This window comes from Pyrus communis, chromosome 9 (assembly GCF_041283825.1).
Source record: "Pyrus communis isolate YQ-2024b chromosome 9, ASM4128382v1, whole genome shotgun sequence".
Taxonomy (NCBI): domain Eukaryota; kingdom Viridiplantae; phylum Streptophyta; class Magnoliopsida; order Rosales; family Rosaceae; genus Pyrus; species Pyrus communis.
The window spans coordinates 1,297,807-1,312,248 of record NC_142573.1 but is presented as its reverse complement, the minus strand read 5'-3'; the positions used below and the strand labels follow the sequence as shown (position 1 = coordinate 1,312,248).

The following is a 14,442-nucleotide window of genomic DNA, read 5'->3' as shown; positions in this document are numbered from 1 at the left end:
ATTGTAGTTCGAAGACCAAGCCTTGTGTGTTGCTCGACTAGCCTAATCCATTATCATCATTTCACAAGCTTTTGGATCTTCATGAATTTTTGTGGTTTAAATACTTGAATATTTTCACTCGTTTATTTCATTCAGTAGATTATATTGAATACTAAATTAATATTCTCATGATCTTAATGCATTATTTCTGGATCATTGTTAAAGAGTTCGTTGAGTTCGTCTTTGCTCATGCCATCTTATTGTCTATGGGTAGCCATGAATATGGCATGCTGAAGGACAGATTTTTCATTGTGCCAAAACACTACCCGGTACACCAAGTGCAATACTAAAATTGGTTGGCAACTTGAAAAAAAATTTTGGTTGATAGCATCTATTGGACGGATAACGTTACTGGGACTCTGTGTCCTCAATGCAAGAGAGGATCACCTTTCCAAACCCTAATACTTGCGATTCCACCAGCAAATATTATTGCCACTCGAAATAGAGCTAGCACACTCAAATTTAGGATTGGTACATGAAAATTGTGACTAAATATTCAAAAATCTCACTTTTCACTCAAAAAATCGAAGTGAGAAACATATACAATTGACCTTTACTGTACACAAATTACAAATTTACAGTCCTGCAATCATTTAGCTCACTCTTCACACATCAACGAATATTAACTCAAGCTGCACAATCACACACATCACACTCAAATCTCTTCGATGTTATCGATAACAATCGGAACTTGGAAGCACACCCACAAAATTCCTTAAAGCACCCAATTCTTCAACTGCTGGAACTCATCTGGATTCTTGCATATTTTTTTTCATTCATTTTTCTGAATGCGTCTTTGGATGAGAAGACTTACCGATGATGGCTTTCTTCACCTTGGACATCGAATGCTTGATACCCGAAAGAATGTTATTAGATTTCTTATGTGAAACGACCTTCACATTGACATCAGCATCTCTTGAGGCTTCTACCATGATGGGGGACTCATATCCTGCCTCTCGGTTTTTGTGTTCGTTTTCTCCTTTCTCTTCATCCATTTTCACTTGTTCAGAAATTTCGTGCTCTTCTTCTTCGTCCTCCTCTGTTTTCAGTTCTTTGCAAGCTGTTGCTGTTTCTTTTGTTGATTCAGGCACAAGATTAGGTAACGAAACTGCCCCTGATTCAGTCGATATTACTTTTCCACATTCATTTGATTCAATCCCTTGTGAAGTTTCAACAACAGGAGCCTTACGGCTGACCTCAGTGCTTGAATCCTGCTTGTGAGATGAATGGTTAAGCTTCAAAATCGATTTTTTCGGTCAACAATATAAAAATTCTTAAGGAAGAAGATTGAAATTTCTGTTAGAAAGATAAAGGAATGTTTATTTCTTGTAGATAACTAAGCAGAATTTTTGTGTGCAATAAATAGCTTGAGTGGCAAGAAAGAAGTGAGGGTCTCATGCAATCTGACCTTTTCCATTTGGGTTGATGTTATGCTGCTCTTAGAGTTTATTTCATCTCCCTGATTTTTAAGACCAAATTCAAAAGCTGCCTCCTCAACTCTCTTCTCTTCTTCTGGAAAGCCGTCATGTGTTGTCTTATCCTCGATAAAGTGTGGGTCTTTCTCCTTGATACTTAGGCCTTCAAATGTAAGCTGTCTTTCATACTTGTCACTAGCAATTCCCTTTCCATCTACCTCAGACAACTGGATTATAGGATTAAAAATTCAAAATTATAAGTAATGAGAATTTATGTTAAAACGATAATTAGGAATGTTTGTTTTCTATTCACTGACCTCGTTCTGATGTTCATTTGTTTTGATCGTAGATGTTTCATCAATCTGCTCTCCTTGTTTTTCACCTTTTGCTTTGTTTTCATCATGGCTCTCTTCTCTGACAGAATATGGCTCCGACTCTTCTGGAAGTTTCTCATCCTCCTTGATCTGTTAATTTACCCCAGGTTAATACTTTTGCTGTAACATATAGATAACTGCAGGAAAAGAGATACACGATGAATGAGTCCATATGTAAATATTACCTCTTCATTTGAACTTTTCCTTGGTACTTCTGCTTTAAGTTGAAGCTCAAAATCAGAAGCTTTGAGTTGCCTCGGCTCTTCCTTTATCAAGCTTGTCTCTTCCTCCATGCTTGTAGCTTTTACGTTCTCATCAACTTGCATTTGCAAATTGCTTGCGTTTTCTTCTATATTCTTGTCACAGAATGTAGTTCTATGCTCTTCAGAAGCTTTGATCTCCTTTTCTTCGGGAAGCAATATAGAAGATGGTATTTGAAGTTTCTCTGTTGATATTCCTTCATGGAGTGTCTGATCAGAAATGGCCTCATCCCTCAAAACCACGTCAGTGCTTGGAGAATCAGGTTCAGATACTGTTTCAGGAGCTTTCTTGATTTCTTCTTCAGTTTCGCCAGCATTCAGCTCTTCTGGAGCCAATTCAGAAACTTTGAGCTCCCCGGGCTCTTCCTTTTTCAAGATTGTCTCTTCGACTGACATTGCAGAAATTAAATCTCCCCCATTTTCAGCAGCTGGCACTTCACTTTCACCTGCCTGACACTCCTTTTCCTCGGGAAGTGAAGTGTAAGATGGTAATTGAAGCTCCTCATTTGATATACCTTCATTGAGTGTCTGATAAGCAGTTGTCTCATCTCCCGAAACAACTTCAGCGCTTTGCGAATCAGATTTGGACACCTTTTCAAAAGGTTCTTTGATTTCTTCCGTTTCACCAGCATCCAGATTTTTTGGAGCCAATTCAGAAACTTTGAGCTCCCTGGGCTCTTCCTTTTGCAACAGTGTCTCTTCTGCCAATGTTGCAGCAACTAAATCTCTGCCATTTTCATCAGCTGGCACTTCTGTTTCCTTGGCATACTCCTCTATACTTTTTTCTTGGGTTGTAGTTTCACGATCGTCTTGATAAGTTCTGAGCTCCTCTTCCTTGGGAACCAAAGCATAAGATGCCTCAAGGTGTGTTTGATCAGCAACAATTTCATCTTTCAAAACTGCATCAGTGCTTTGAGAATTGGATAAAGAGATTGTCTTAAAAGTTTCTTTGATTTCTTTTTCTGTATCACCTGCATCCAGCTTTTCCAGAGCCAACTCAGAAGCTTTGAGCTCTTCGGACTCTTCCTTTTGCAACGGTGTCTTGTCTTCTGACCTCACAGCAAATAAATCTCCCACGTTTCCATCAGCTGGCACTTCCTTTTCGGGCTCTTCTTCTATATTCTTGTCTTTTGTTGGAGTTTCATGCTCATGTTGAGAAGATTTGATCTCCTTTTCCTCGGTAAGCAATGTACAAGATGGTATTTCAACTTGCTCTTGTAACATCCCTTTGTCAAGTGTCTGACTGGTAATGATCTCATCTTTTGAAACTACATCAATGCTCCGAGAATCACATTCAGGAACTCTTTCAGAACTTTCTTTGAATTCTTCTTCAGCAGCATCAACATCTAGCTTTTCCAGAGCCAATTCAGAAACCTCTGCATGCCCTTCCTTCTGCAAGCTTGTCTCTTCTATTGTCTTTTCGGCAAAAGAAGCTTTATCTTCCAAGTCGCAAACCTCTTTCGCATCTGCTACATCACTAATTCTGACCGGTACCTTCTCTTCTTCCGGTTCATATTTCTCTGAAGCCTCTGCTGAATCTTCTTCTCCTTTTGATGTTACCACTGCACTTGACTCGGTAACTGTGACCACACCATTATTGTCATCGACTTCACTAACATCCTCCTCCTTTGAAGCTTTTGCTGAATCTTGACTGCTACCTTCTCCCGGCTGACCTTCTTCATACTTCACTGGTGAAGCATCTAAAATTTCTTCAGATGTTTCAACGATCTGATTTGTTTCATATGTGGTGCTCTCACCTACTCCATCAATCTCTGGCTCTTTAAGTATCTGTACAAAAAATAAGTTTATATTCAAAATAGACAAACAATAATCTCCCTAGAGACAAATTAAGCTTTATAAGCTGACCTCTCCTTCGAACTTCACTGTATCCTGTTTGTTATCATCGAAATGTTTGCTTCCATCTTCTGGAGTAAATTCTTGTGACAGGTCATTAGTATTGTATGCTTTTACGCTCTCGATACCACTGCCCTCTTTCTGTAAATTTTCTGTCTCTTTGTCACTGTCTTGAGAGTTCTTAGCAGTTTCTACTTGAATTATTTCTGGTGCACAAATTGCAGCATTGCCTTCTGTGGTTTGTCCTTCACTGAAATCTCCGTCAGTGCTCTTTGGCTCATCTAGGACCTGTTCTAGCAGTTGAGGCTTCACAAAGAAAAGGAAAAGTTAGAGAATACAAATTTAGCGTTTCTATATAAGTGTGCATGGGTGTCACATACTTATAGTCATCATATTGTATATTACATACCTCTTCAACAATCATGTTCTTATTCTCGGGATGGTCTTCAGATTCGCGACTCTCATCTTCAACTCTCAATTTTGGTTCTGCTTCCTCAAGGCGTCGCACTTGAAGGCTTTCCTCTGCAGCCTTATCTCCCGCCAGATCAGTGTTGTATTCGCCTTCATCTGCTACTGTTGGAATCTGGTTCTCTGGAAACTCTTCTGAGTTAACATTTTCCAAGGTGGCTCCATCCGTTAAGATGGTTGTTAGACCCTTCTCTTCATGATCAATTTCAATATCTTTGACCTGCTCTTTGGTTTCTGCTTCAGCACCCTCCAAATCTGAACAGCCATCTTTCTCAGATTCCTCAGACTGCAGCGAATTAACTACTTTACTGCTTTCTTCTGTGTGGGTTTCTTCCTCTGAAATATGAGCATACAGGTCCTCTTTTGGCTCTATACTGTCCTCTAACGTTTCAAATTTTGTTTCGTGTGTCGCATTTGCTCCCTCAACCGGCTCCTTACACTCCACATTCACTTCCTTTTCCTAGTATAATGTGTAAACCGACAATCTTAAAGTTATGATATAATTGAACAATCTAATAAACTTATTTCTACATTGTATGCAAGCTGACCTCTTCTTTCAGACTCGAAATATAGTTTTCTTCTTGCTTTGAGCTTTCGTTACTTGTATCGTCTCCTACCAGCGAAGAAGAGAGTTCTCTACTGGCCTGTTCATCTGAGTTCTTTCCAACAATATCTGTGCCCGAATCTGCTACTTCAGATGACACCTAAATGGAAAAAAAGAGTTTCACAATGGAGAATACTAAAAGAGTGATCATGTATTTCAGTACACTTTTCTTTTTCGTGTTCAAGTGAACCTGATATTCGTTCAAATTTTCTACAGTTGTTTCTTTATCATGGAACTCTTGAGCGTTGTCCTCAACTGTATGAATTTCACGCGTTGCATATTCTCCCGTGTCTTGTTCAGTACTTGCAATCTCAAACACCTATATCACAGATGAAAGGATTATAAACTGTGACATAAGTTTCAAAAATAAAAGCTCATAAATTGTTTATGCTAATCTTACCTCCTCTACTTCAGTTTCATTTTCTTTTGTATCATTCATGGGCGTTGTCTCATCCTCTTTTGTGTAGGTAACTACTTCGGCCTTTCTGCTCGATGATTCTGTCTTACTTTCTTCAGGCATCTCATCCAGCAATTTTTCATGCCCCTCTACCGGTTCATATTTCTGCACGGCCTGTGGTAAACCTTCTTCATCATTTACATTTTCACTTGTTTCTGTGACTCTGACTGCACCATTATTGCCATCGGCCTCTTCGGCCACTTTGATAGAAAATGTGTCCTCATTGCTACCCTCCTCCCTTGAACCCGGACTGCTACTTTCTCTCTGCTCGCCGACTTGATATTTCACCAGTGAAGTACTAACAATTTCTTCAGACCTTTCAGCAGTCGTAGTTGTCTCGCATGTGATGCTCTCATCTACTCCATCAGTTTGTGGCTCTTTAAGAATCTGCACAAATATAACTTATATTTTATATATAGACATACACATACAAAAAGAAAATTCATGTAGAGACAAAGTGTGCCTTGTAAGCTGACCTCTCCCTCGGACTTCACTGCATCCTTTTCATCATCTTTCAACGTTTCACTTTCATCTTCTCGAATGTACTCCGGTGAGAGACCATCACCATTGCCTTCTTTTAAGCTCTCTATACAGCTTCCCTCTTCCTTTAATTTTTTCTTCTCATTTTCGTCTTCTTGAGATTTGTTAACTGTATCCTCTTCAATTGATTCTTGTGCAAAACTTGCGACATTACCTTCTACGATTTCTTCTTTGTTGAAATCTCGGCCTGTGATCTTTGGCTCATCAAAGACCTGTAGACATTGAATTTTCGTAAAGAATAAGGAGAGATATAGAAATATGTTGTTTAGTGTTTGTTTATAATTCTGTGTGTTCATGTCAGATGAATACATTCTTTCACATTTTCTATTGTGTACCTCTTCAACTATCGTGTTAGTCTTTTCAGGTTGATCTTCTGACTTGCAACTCTCCTCCTCGACTCCCACTTTCGGTTCTGCTTCTTCAAGAATTTGCACTCTAGGTGTGTCATTCAAAACTACATTTCCATGTGCTATCTTCCCTTCACCTTCATCAGATGCTGTTGGAATCTGCTCGTCTGAGAACTCTTTTGTGTCGGAATTTGCCTCTGCTTGCACATAAGCATCATCAATGTTCAAGGCCATTTCATCTTTCGAGATGGTTGGCAGAACCTTCTCTTCAAGAGCAATATCATTTTTGACCTGAACATCGTTTTCTGCTTCGGCTTCCCTCAAACGTGTTTCACCTTCCCCTGCTGCTGTTGGAATCTGCTCCTCCAGGTTCTCATTTGATTCAAAACTTTCATCTGCTTTTACATCAATATCTTTCAAGTCCAAGGATGTTTCATCTCTTAAGTTTGCTAGACCCTTATCTTCCGGGGCAATCTCACTACATTTTATTTGTTCCTTGGTTTCTGCTTCGGCTTTCTTCACGAAAGTTTCATCCTCATCTGCTGCTATTGGGATTTTCTCCTCGAAGTCCTCTTTTGATTCAAAACTTCTCTCTGCTTGTACACCAATATCTTCCACATCCAATGTTGCTTCATTTGTTGAGATGGTTGCTATACCTTTCTCTTCAGGAGAAATATCAGTATTTTTTATATGCTCCTTATTTTCTGCTTCAGCTTCATTCAAGAATGTTCCGCTCTCATGTGGTGCAGTTGGAAACTGCTCCTCCATGTTCTCTTTTGATTCGAAATTTTCATCAGCTTTTACATCAATATCTTCCACGTCCAAGGATGTTTCACCCGTTACGATGTTTGCTAGAACCTTCTCTTCAGGAACAATATCAGTATATTTGACCTGCTCCGTATTTACTGCTTCGGCTTCTTTCAAGCTTGTTTCATATTCATCTGCTGTTGATGGAATCTTACTCTCCAAGTTCTTGCTCGAGTTGAAAGTTTCCTTCGCTTGTAAACCAATATCTTCAATGTTCGAAGCCTTTTCATCTGTTAAGATGGTTGCTAGGCCCTTATCTTCAGGAGCAATATCACTAAATTTTATCTGCTCCTTGTTTTCTGCTTCGGCTTCCTTCAAGAATGTTTCATCTTCATCAGTTGCGATTGGATTTTTCTCCTCGAACTTCTCTTTTGATTTGAAACTTTCCTCCGCTTGCACACCAGTATCTTCTGCTTCCAAGGGTGTCTCATCTGTTAAGATGGCTGCTAGACCCTTCTCTTCAGGAACAATATCAGCATATGCGACCTGCTCCTTAATTTCTGCTTCAGCTTCTTGCAAGCTTGTTTCACTTTCATCTGCTATTGGCGGAATCTGCTTATCTATGTCCTCTTCTGAATTGACAGTTTTCTCCACTTGTACATCAACATCTTCATGAGCAATATCAGCATTTTTTATCTGCTCCTTGTTTTCTGCTTCGGCTTCTTTCAAGAATATTTCACCTTCATCTGCAGCTATAGGAAATTGTTCCTCCAAGTTCTCTTTTGACTCAAAATTCTCCTTTAATTGTACATCAATATCTTCAACTTCCGAGGCCGTTTCATTTGCTAAGATAGTTGCTCGACCCCTCTCTTCAGGAACAGTATCAATGTCTTTGTCCTGCATTTCGATCTTTGTTTCAGATTCCTTCAAAATTGTTACATGACTCAGTTCTCCAGACACGGATTCAGAATTGCTAGGTGTGGCGCCATCTTTCTCCTGAATATTTTTCTCAATCCCAGCCGCATATTCCTCAGTGGCCTCGTTACATGTTGCATGCCCTTCCTTTCCCTGTTGTCGATATGAATTGTAAATTTGAATTTGAAAGATAATGCTACAATGCACTAATCTAAAATTTTGATATCGTATGCTAGATTACCTCTTCTTCTAGAAGCGTGGTAAGGGTGGTGTAGGTTTCTTCTTCCTTTGGGATTTCGTTAGTTGCTTCTTCTACTACCAGCGGAGAAGAGAGTTCCTGAATGGCATGTTCCTCTAAGTTCTTTTCCTCTGCTGTTGTAATCAAATCAGCTGCCTCAGTACATGCCTAACATTGGAAGGAAAAGAAAAACACAAAGGTTATGTACTTGGAGACGAAGAAAAAAGGACACCACTTTTGTAGGCTTTATGTTTGTGTCCAGGTAAACCTGATGTTCCGCGGAGTTCCCTTCATTTGTTTCTTTATCAATGGAATCTTGAGGGGGTTCTGCGACAGTATGAATTTCGTGCACCACATGTTCTCCAGTTTCTTGCTCTGTACTGGTAGTCTCAAGCAACTACATTAAAGATGAAACCGTCATGGTATATAAGGAGAAAATAGACCGTTTGTGCCATTTAAAATAAAACATCATTTTTTCGCATGTTCATATCTATCTGTGATACGTTATGAATCCTGCATCTCGACCAATAACAAAACCGTGTAGGGAGAACTTGTTAGATGATAAGCCAGAAAGAAAAACTCATAAAAAAGTTTATTCGGATCTTACCTCCTCCCTTTCTGTGTCATCTTCTATTGTGTTTGTAATTTCAGTCACTTCTTCCTTTTCTTTATCTGAGGATTCTTGTGGATTCAAATTTTCCTCGTCGATCTGCTCCTTGGTTTCGGCTTTGACTTCCTTCAAGGATTTTTCACCTTCATCTGCTGCTGTTGGAGTCTGCTCCTCTACATTCTCTTTTGATTTGAAACTTTCCTCTGCTTTTACATCGATATCTTCGAGGACCAAGGGTGTCTCGGCTGTTGAGATGGTTTCTAGACCCTTCTCTTCAGGAACAATATCAATACTTTTGACCTGCGCCTTAATTTCTGCTTCGGTTTCTTCCGAGCGTCTTTCTTGTTCATCTGAGGTTGTTAGAATTGGGTTCTCCAAATTCTCTCGTGTAATGAAATTTTCCTCTGCTTGTACATCAATATCTTCAAGAGAAATATAAGTAGTTTTTTCTTCATCTGCTGCTATTGGAATCTGCTCCTCCACGTTCACTTTTGATTCAACATAGTCCTTTGCTCTTACCTCAATATCTTCGACGTCCAAGGATGTTGCATCTGTTAGGATGATTTCCGGACCCTTCTCTTCCAGAACAATATCCGTACTTTTCCCCTGCTCCTCCTTTTCTGCTTCGGCTTCTTTCAAGCTTGTTTCACAGTCGCCTGTTGGAATCTGCTTGTCCAAGTTCTCCTCAGAATTGACAACTTCCTCTCCTTGTCCATCAATATCTTCATGAGAAACATCAGTATTTTTTATCTCATCCTTGCTCTCTGCTTCGACTTCCTTCAGGATTGTTTCACCTTCATCTGCTCGTATTGGGATCTGCTCCTCCAAGTTCTCTATTGGTTTGACATTTTTCTCTGCTTGCACGTCGGTATCTTCCAAGGGTGTCTCATCTGTTAAGATGTTTGCTTCCTTCTCTTCAGCAGCAATATCACAATATTTTATCTGCTCCTTCTTTTCTGCCTCGGCTTCCTTCAAGAATGTTTCACCCTCATCTGCTGCTGTTGGAATATGCTCCTCCAACTTCTCTTTTGATTCACAATTTTCCCCTGCTTGTACACCAATATCTTCAACTTCCGAGGCCGTTTCATCTGTTAAGATGGTTGCTTGAGCCTTCTCTTCCGGAGCAGTATCAATATTTTCTTTTTGCTCCTCATTTTCTGTTTCAGCTTCCTTCAAACCTGTTACATGACTCACTTCACCCGACACAAAGCCAGAATTGCTAACCTCCAGGCCATCTTTCTCCTGAATATTTTTCTCAGTTTCCGTCTCAGATACCTCAGCGAGAGAGGAAATATTTTCAACAAATGTGTTGTTGCTTTCTTCTGAAATTGGAGCATTGAGGTCCTTGTTTGGCTCTGTTATGTCCTCTGTGGTTTCAGGTAGTGCTTCACGTGTCATACTCTTTACCTCAGCGGGCTCGTTACATTCTACATCTTCTTCCTTTTTCTGCAGAGGATACCAATTGTTGATTGGAATTTGTAATAGAATACTAAAATGTAACAATCAAAAATTCTGATATCATGCTAACCTCTTCTTTTAGAATCAAGGCATCGGTTTCTTCACCCTTTGGGATTTCCTTAGCTGTTTCTTCTACTACCAACGGAGAAGAGAGTTCCAGAATAGCCTGTTCCTGTAAGTTCTTTTCCGCTGTATTTATACTCAAATCAGCTGCCTCAGTACATGCCTAAAATTTGAAACAAACGAAAGGTCATATACTTGGAGATGAAGAAATAGGATAGCACTTTCGGTAGGGTTTATATTTGTGTTCAAGTAAACCTGATATTCTGTGGAGGTTTCTTCATTTGTTTCTTTATCAACGAAATCTTGAGGTGGTTCTGCGACGGTATGAATTTCCCTAACCACGTGTTCTCCAGTTTCTTGTTCTGTACCGGCAGTCTCAAGCACCTGCATTAGCGATGAAACCATCATAAACTGGGATGACAGATCATAAACCAGACATAAAAACTCATAAAAAGCGTTAACTCCAATCTTACCTCGTCCCTTGCATTGTCATCTTCTAAATTGTTTGTGTTTTCAGTGGCTTCTTTCTTTTCTTCGTCCAAGGATTCTTGCGTGTTCTGAGTTGTTGTTTCCTCTTTCGTGCAGGTAATTTCTTCTGCATTCTCCCGGGATGTTTCTGTCTTAGTTTCCTCAGGCATCACGTCCCGCAAATGTTGAAGCTCCTCTCCTGAATCACATTTCTGCAAGGTCTGTGGTGAACTTTCTTCATCACTTGGTGTTACTTTTGCACTCGTTTCTGTAATTGTGACTGGACTAGTATAGTCATCATCTTCAGCCACTTTGCCGGTAAATGTGTCTACATCTTTGTCATCCTTAGTTGGGTTGGTACCATCTCCCCGATCACCTTCGTCAAATTTCACAGTTGAAACATTAAGAACTTCCTCCTCCACCACTGAAGCCTCTCCTGTATCCAGTGTTTCACCTTTTTTCAGTGTATCTTCCTCGCGTTTCGTGCATGGAATTTCAACCTGGCATTCTGCATTTTCATTCTCCTTAACTGATTCACTTGCAGCGCCACTAGCTTCGGGAGTTTCCTCAACGGTTTCATATTGGTTCTTAACTTCTTTTGGACTCTCCTCAATGATATCTTCTGTTTGTGTGGCTAATGGAGTATCTGGGATGTTCTTCTCTTGGATTTCCTTTCCAAGTCCAGCTTTTTCTTCGTGGTCATCTAACATGGATGCACTTTCGAGCTTGTCCTCAGCGCTTTCTTTAGTTTCCAAGGTTACTTCAGGACCCTTTTCCTCATACACCATGGCAAAAGACTTCTGCGGTGGAATTTCATCCACGGAATCCTGTTGGTCCGAGATTACTTGAACGTGTTCATCAAGGTTTATCTTACTTCTCGATGCTTCCGCTGCTTCAGCATTTACAATGCCATTACTCTCAACATGTTGTTCAGACTTTTTCTCCGTTGCCTCCACGGCTTCCTTTTCTTCACTTCCTTTTTCTCCATTTTCCCAATCTGGAATCCCTGTTTCTGCTTGATTTGATTCATCAACTTGGACACTCTCCGCTACGCAGGTCTCTTGTTTGCCAACCTTTGGATCTGAGAGTGGTTCCAAAGGATTTCCGCACTCTGAGACTCCGTTCTTGCTTTCAACACGCGCCGTTTCACCCTCTACAAAGCATTTCACCGGTTCAGGATGTTGATCCTCTTGGCCTTCGGATTTTTTCAACTGTAATGGGGAACATTGGTCGACAGTTATGTCAAACTTCCCCGTTGACACATATCCGTCTCCCGCTTCTGTCTGCATTACAAAGGAATTGTTAATTTTTCATTAACTCCTATACTTTTCGTGTTTATTTTACGAAGAAGATGTTGCAAGAGATCGTTCGTTGCTCAGCGAAATGAGATAATTTAACTGTCATACAACGAAGAATATCAATCTAAGCATGGAATTCGAAACTAGAATCCCCTCATTTCTCTGTTCTTTTTCGTTGCGCAGAATGTCACGGAAATTAAAGCTTCTATAAATACGGATACTCCCAAGTTCCAATACATCGAAACTCATTGTCCATGGATAAAGAAAAACCGTTTCAAACATCAAAAACAACAAAAACCAGAGCAAACATATAAATAACATATTCTAAATTGTAACCGAGCATCTCCATTGGTTCCATTCCCGATCCATAACTCAAAAAGTTTTTAAGGTATTTGCTAATTGGGTTAAAACTCTGGAGATTAGAAATGACAAATAGGAATAACACTTGATACTATCAGAACTGCCCAGAAAAAATCATATTCGTAAAGCAGAAACATAGACGTACTGTTACTAATGTGAAAAATATACCATACTAATCGATTCGAATTAACATAAACTGCAAAAGAATCCATAAGTGTTTAGTCAAAACAACTATTTCCTAGATTCGATCTTTGATTATGAATCTAGAAATGGCAACATTTGTATTTTTCTATGAAAAAAAATGACTATATAACACTAATCTTAATTAAGAAATAAACAAGTTTAAGCATAACCATACTAGTTTACGTTGATATTTTTCACTTATCTACTTTCTATCTGGATTTAAACGTTTCTCTCTGACCATTGCAAGGCGGAGAGTCTTGTTGGCTTGGGGTGGTCTTTGTTTTTTATCTACGTTTCTATCTGGATTTCTTGCTCAAAAAACAAACTGCTGAAACTAGTAACACATGATCTTGCCTAAATAATATTTACGCACCACCGTAAGATAACACGGATCAATCTTTCGATTACCTGATTAAACTACGAAAACCATCGTATAAGATATAATTATATCCCACAAACAACGATCGATCATAATATTACATGAAGAAAAAAACACGGTATGTTAATTGACTGAGAGTGATGAAGAAACTGTACCGTGACGGATATGGATTCCGGAACATCAGCTTCCGTTGCCATCGGTGTTCTTCTGGATTCTGAGTCGCATGAAGAAACTTGGTTCTGATCAGAACTTCAAAAGCCAGCTTAAAGGTTTGCTGCTTTAAGTTGAATCCGTCGTGTGGGATTTAAAGTTGAAAGTTTGATAATTAGCTATCTGTACTATTCACTTGATTGGTATATAGGAAAAAAGCAGCCAAAGAAGTGACAAAATTGCAACTTTATATATATATAATATATATATATTAAGAAAAACTAATAAAAAAATGCTTGAAAACTTTGAGTTTTAACGATAAAGACAAAATAAAGGGTAAAGTGAATAGTACCATGATTAACTTTTTAGTGTAAAAATATGATTTTTTGTTAAAATGAACAATATTGTGAGGTTCTTGTTAAAATTCCCTGTATATTATGAATGTGTTTTATTGGTGTGAGTTGGCCACTAAGGCAATGGTCCTACTGCTACTGATTGATCGATCTCCCACATGGCCTTGTAACACTGATGCAGATTTTATAGAAGCTGTGGAAATTTATTAGGATCAATAAATTATAAGGAAAACTAACGAAAAGAGTTTGAAAACTTTGAGTTTTAACGATAAGGATAAAATAAAGGGTAAAGTGAATAGTATCACGATTGACTTTTTAGTGTAAAAATGTGGTTTTTCGTTAAAGTGAACAGTGCCGTGGGCTTTTCGTTAAAACTCCCTAAATTCTAAGGCTAATAAGATTGATTACAATGGCAAGCGTTGATGCAACGAAAAAGTTGCTTCTTTAATACTGAAAAGTCACGAGTTCAAAACAGCCGCTTTTATAAAGCAATGGTAAAATTTCTTACGATAGATGTCCGACTATAAAGAGTCTTGTTGACTTGTAATCGGTTTTTTCTTTAATAAGATTGATTAGGATATTTTAATCCACCTACAGATGGAAGCAGCCAGACTTCTTGACAGTTTCCTTTTTGTCTGACCACAGGTTTTCAACTGTACAGCTCCCCAATCTGCGTAATACAATTTGCTTTTGCAGAAAATCTTATTTAAGGTGAATATTTATACTTTCTGTTGCTAAAGGAAGTTGAGGTGCGATATTTTTAGACGCCTCTTTTTTGTGAGACTGTCAAGCTAAATATGTGAAAATGCATATCGGATGACTTTAAACATGTGTAGCACTTGAGCTTTATATCACGAAAGAA

General features: G+C 39.0%; 1 protein-coding gene across 1 annotated transcript; it reads right to left on the bottom strand.

The window, feature by feature from the left end:
* Positions 1 to 444: 444 nt before the first annotated feature.
* LOC137739026 (A-kinase anchor-like protein) lies at positions 445 to 13,462 on the bottom strand. Its single transcript, XM_068478499.2, has 18 exons — positions 13,233 to 13,462; positions 10,863 to 12,140; positions 10,645 to 10,773; positions 10,397 to 10,552; positions 8,866 to 10,314; positions 8,527 to 8,655; positions 8,262 to 8,426; positions 6,347 to 8,173; positions 5,948 to 6,223; positions 5,415 to 5,858; positions 5,205 to 5,333; positions 4,959 to 5,114; positions 4,352 to 4,870; positions 3,955 to 4,248; positions 2,014 to 3,876; positions 1,772 to 1,918; positions 1,448 to 1,681; positions 445 to 1,250 (listed from the first exon to the last, which is right to left on the bottom strand). Exons 1-18 carry the CDS (start codon positions 13,272 to 13,274, stop codon positions 816 to 818), a joined length of 9,672 nt encoding a protein of 3,223 aa, XP_068334600.2. The 5' UTR covers positions 13,275 to 13,462; the 3' UTR covers positions 445 to 815.
* Positions 13,463 to 14,442: the final 980 nt, after the last annotated feature.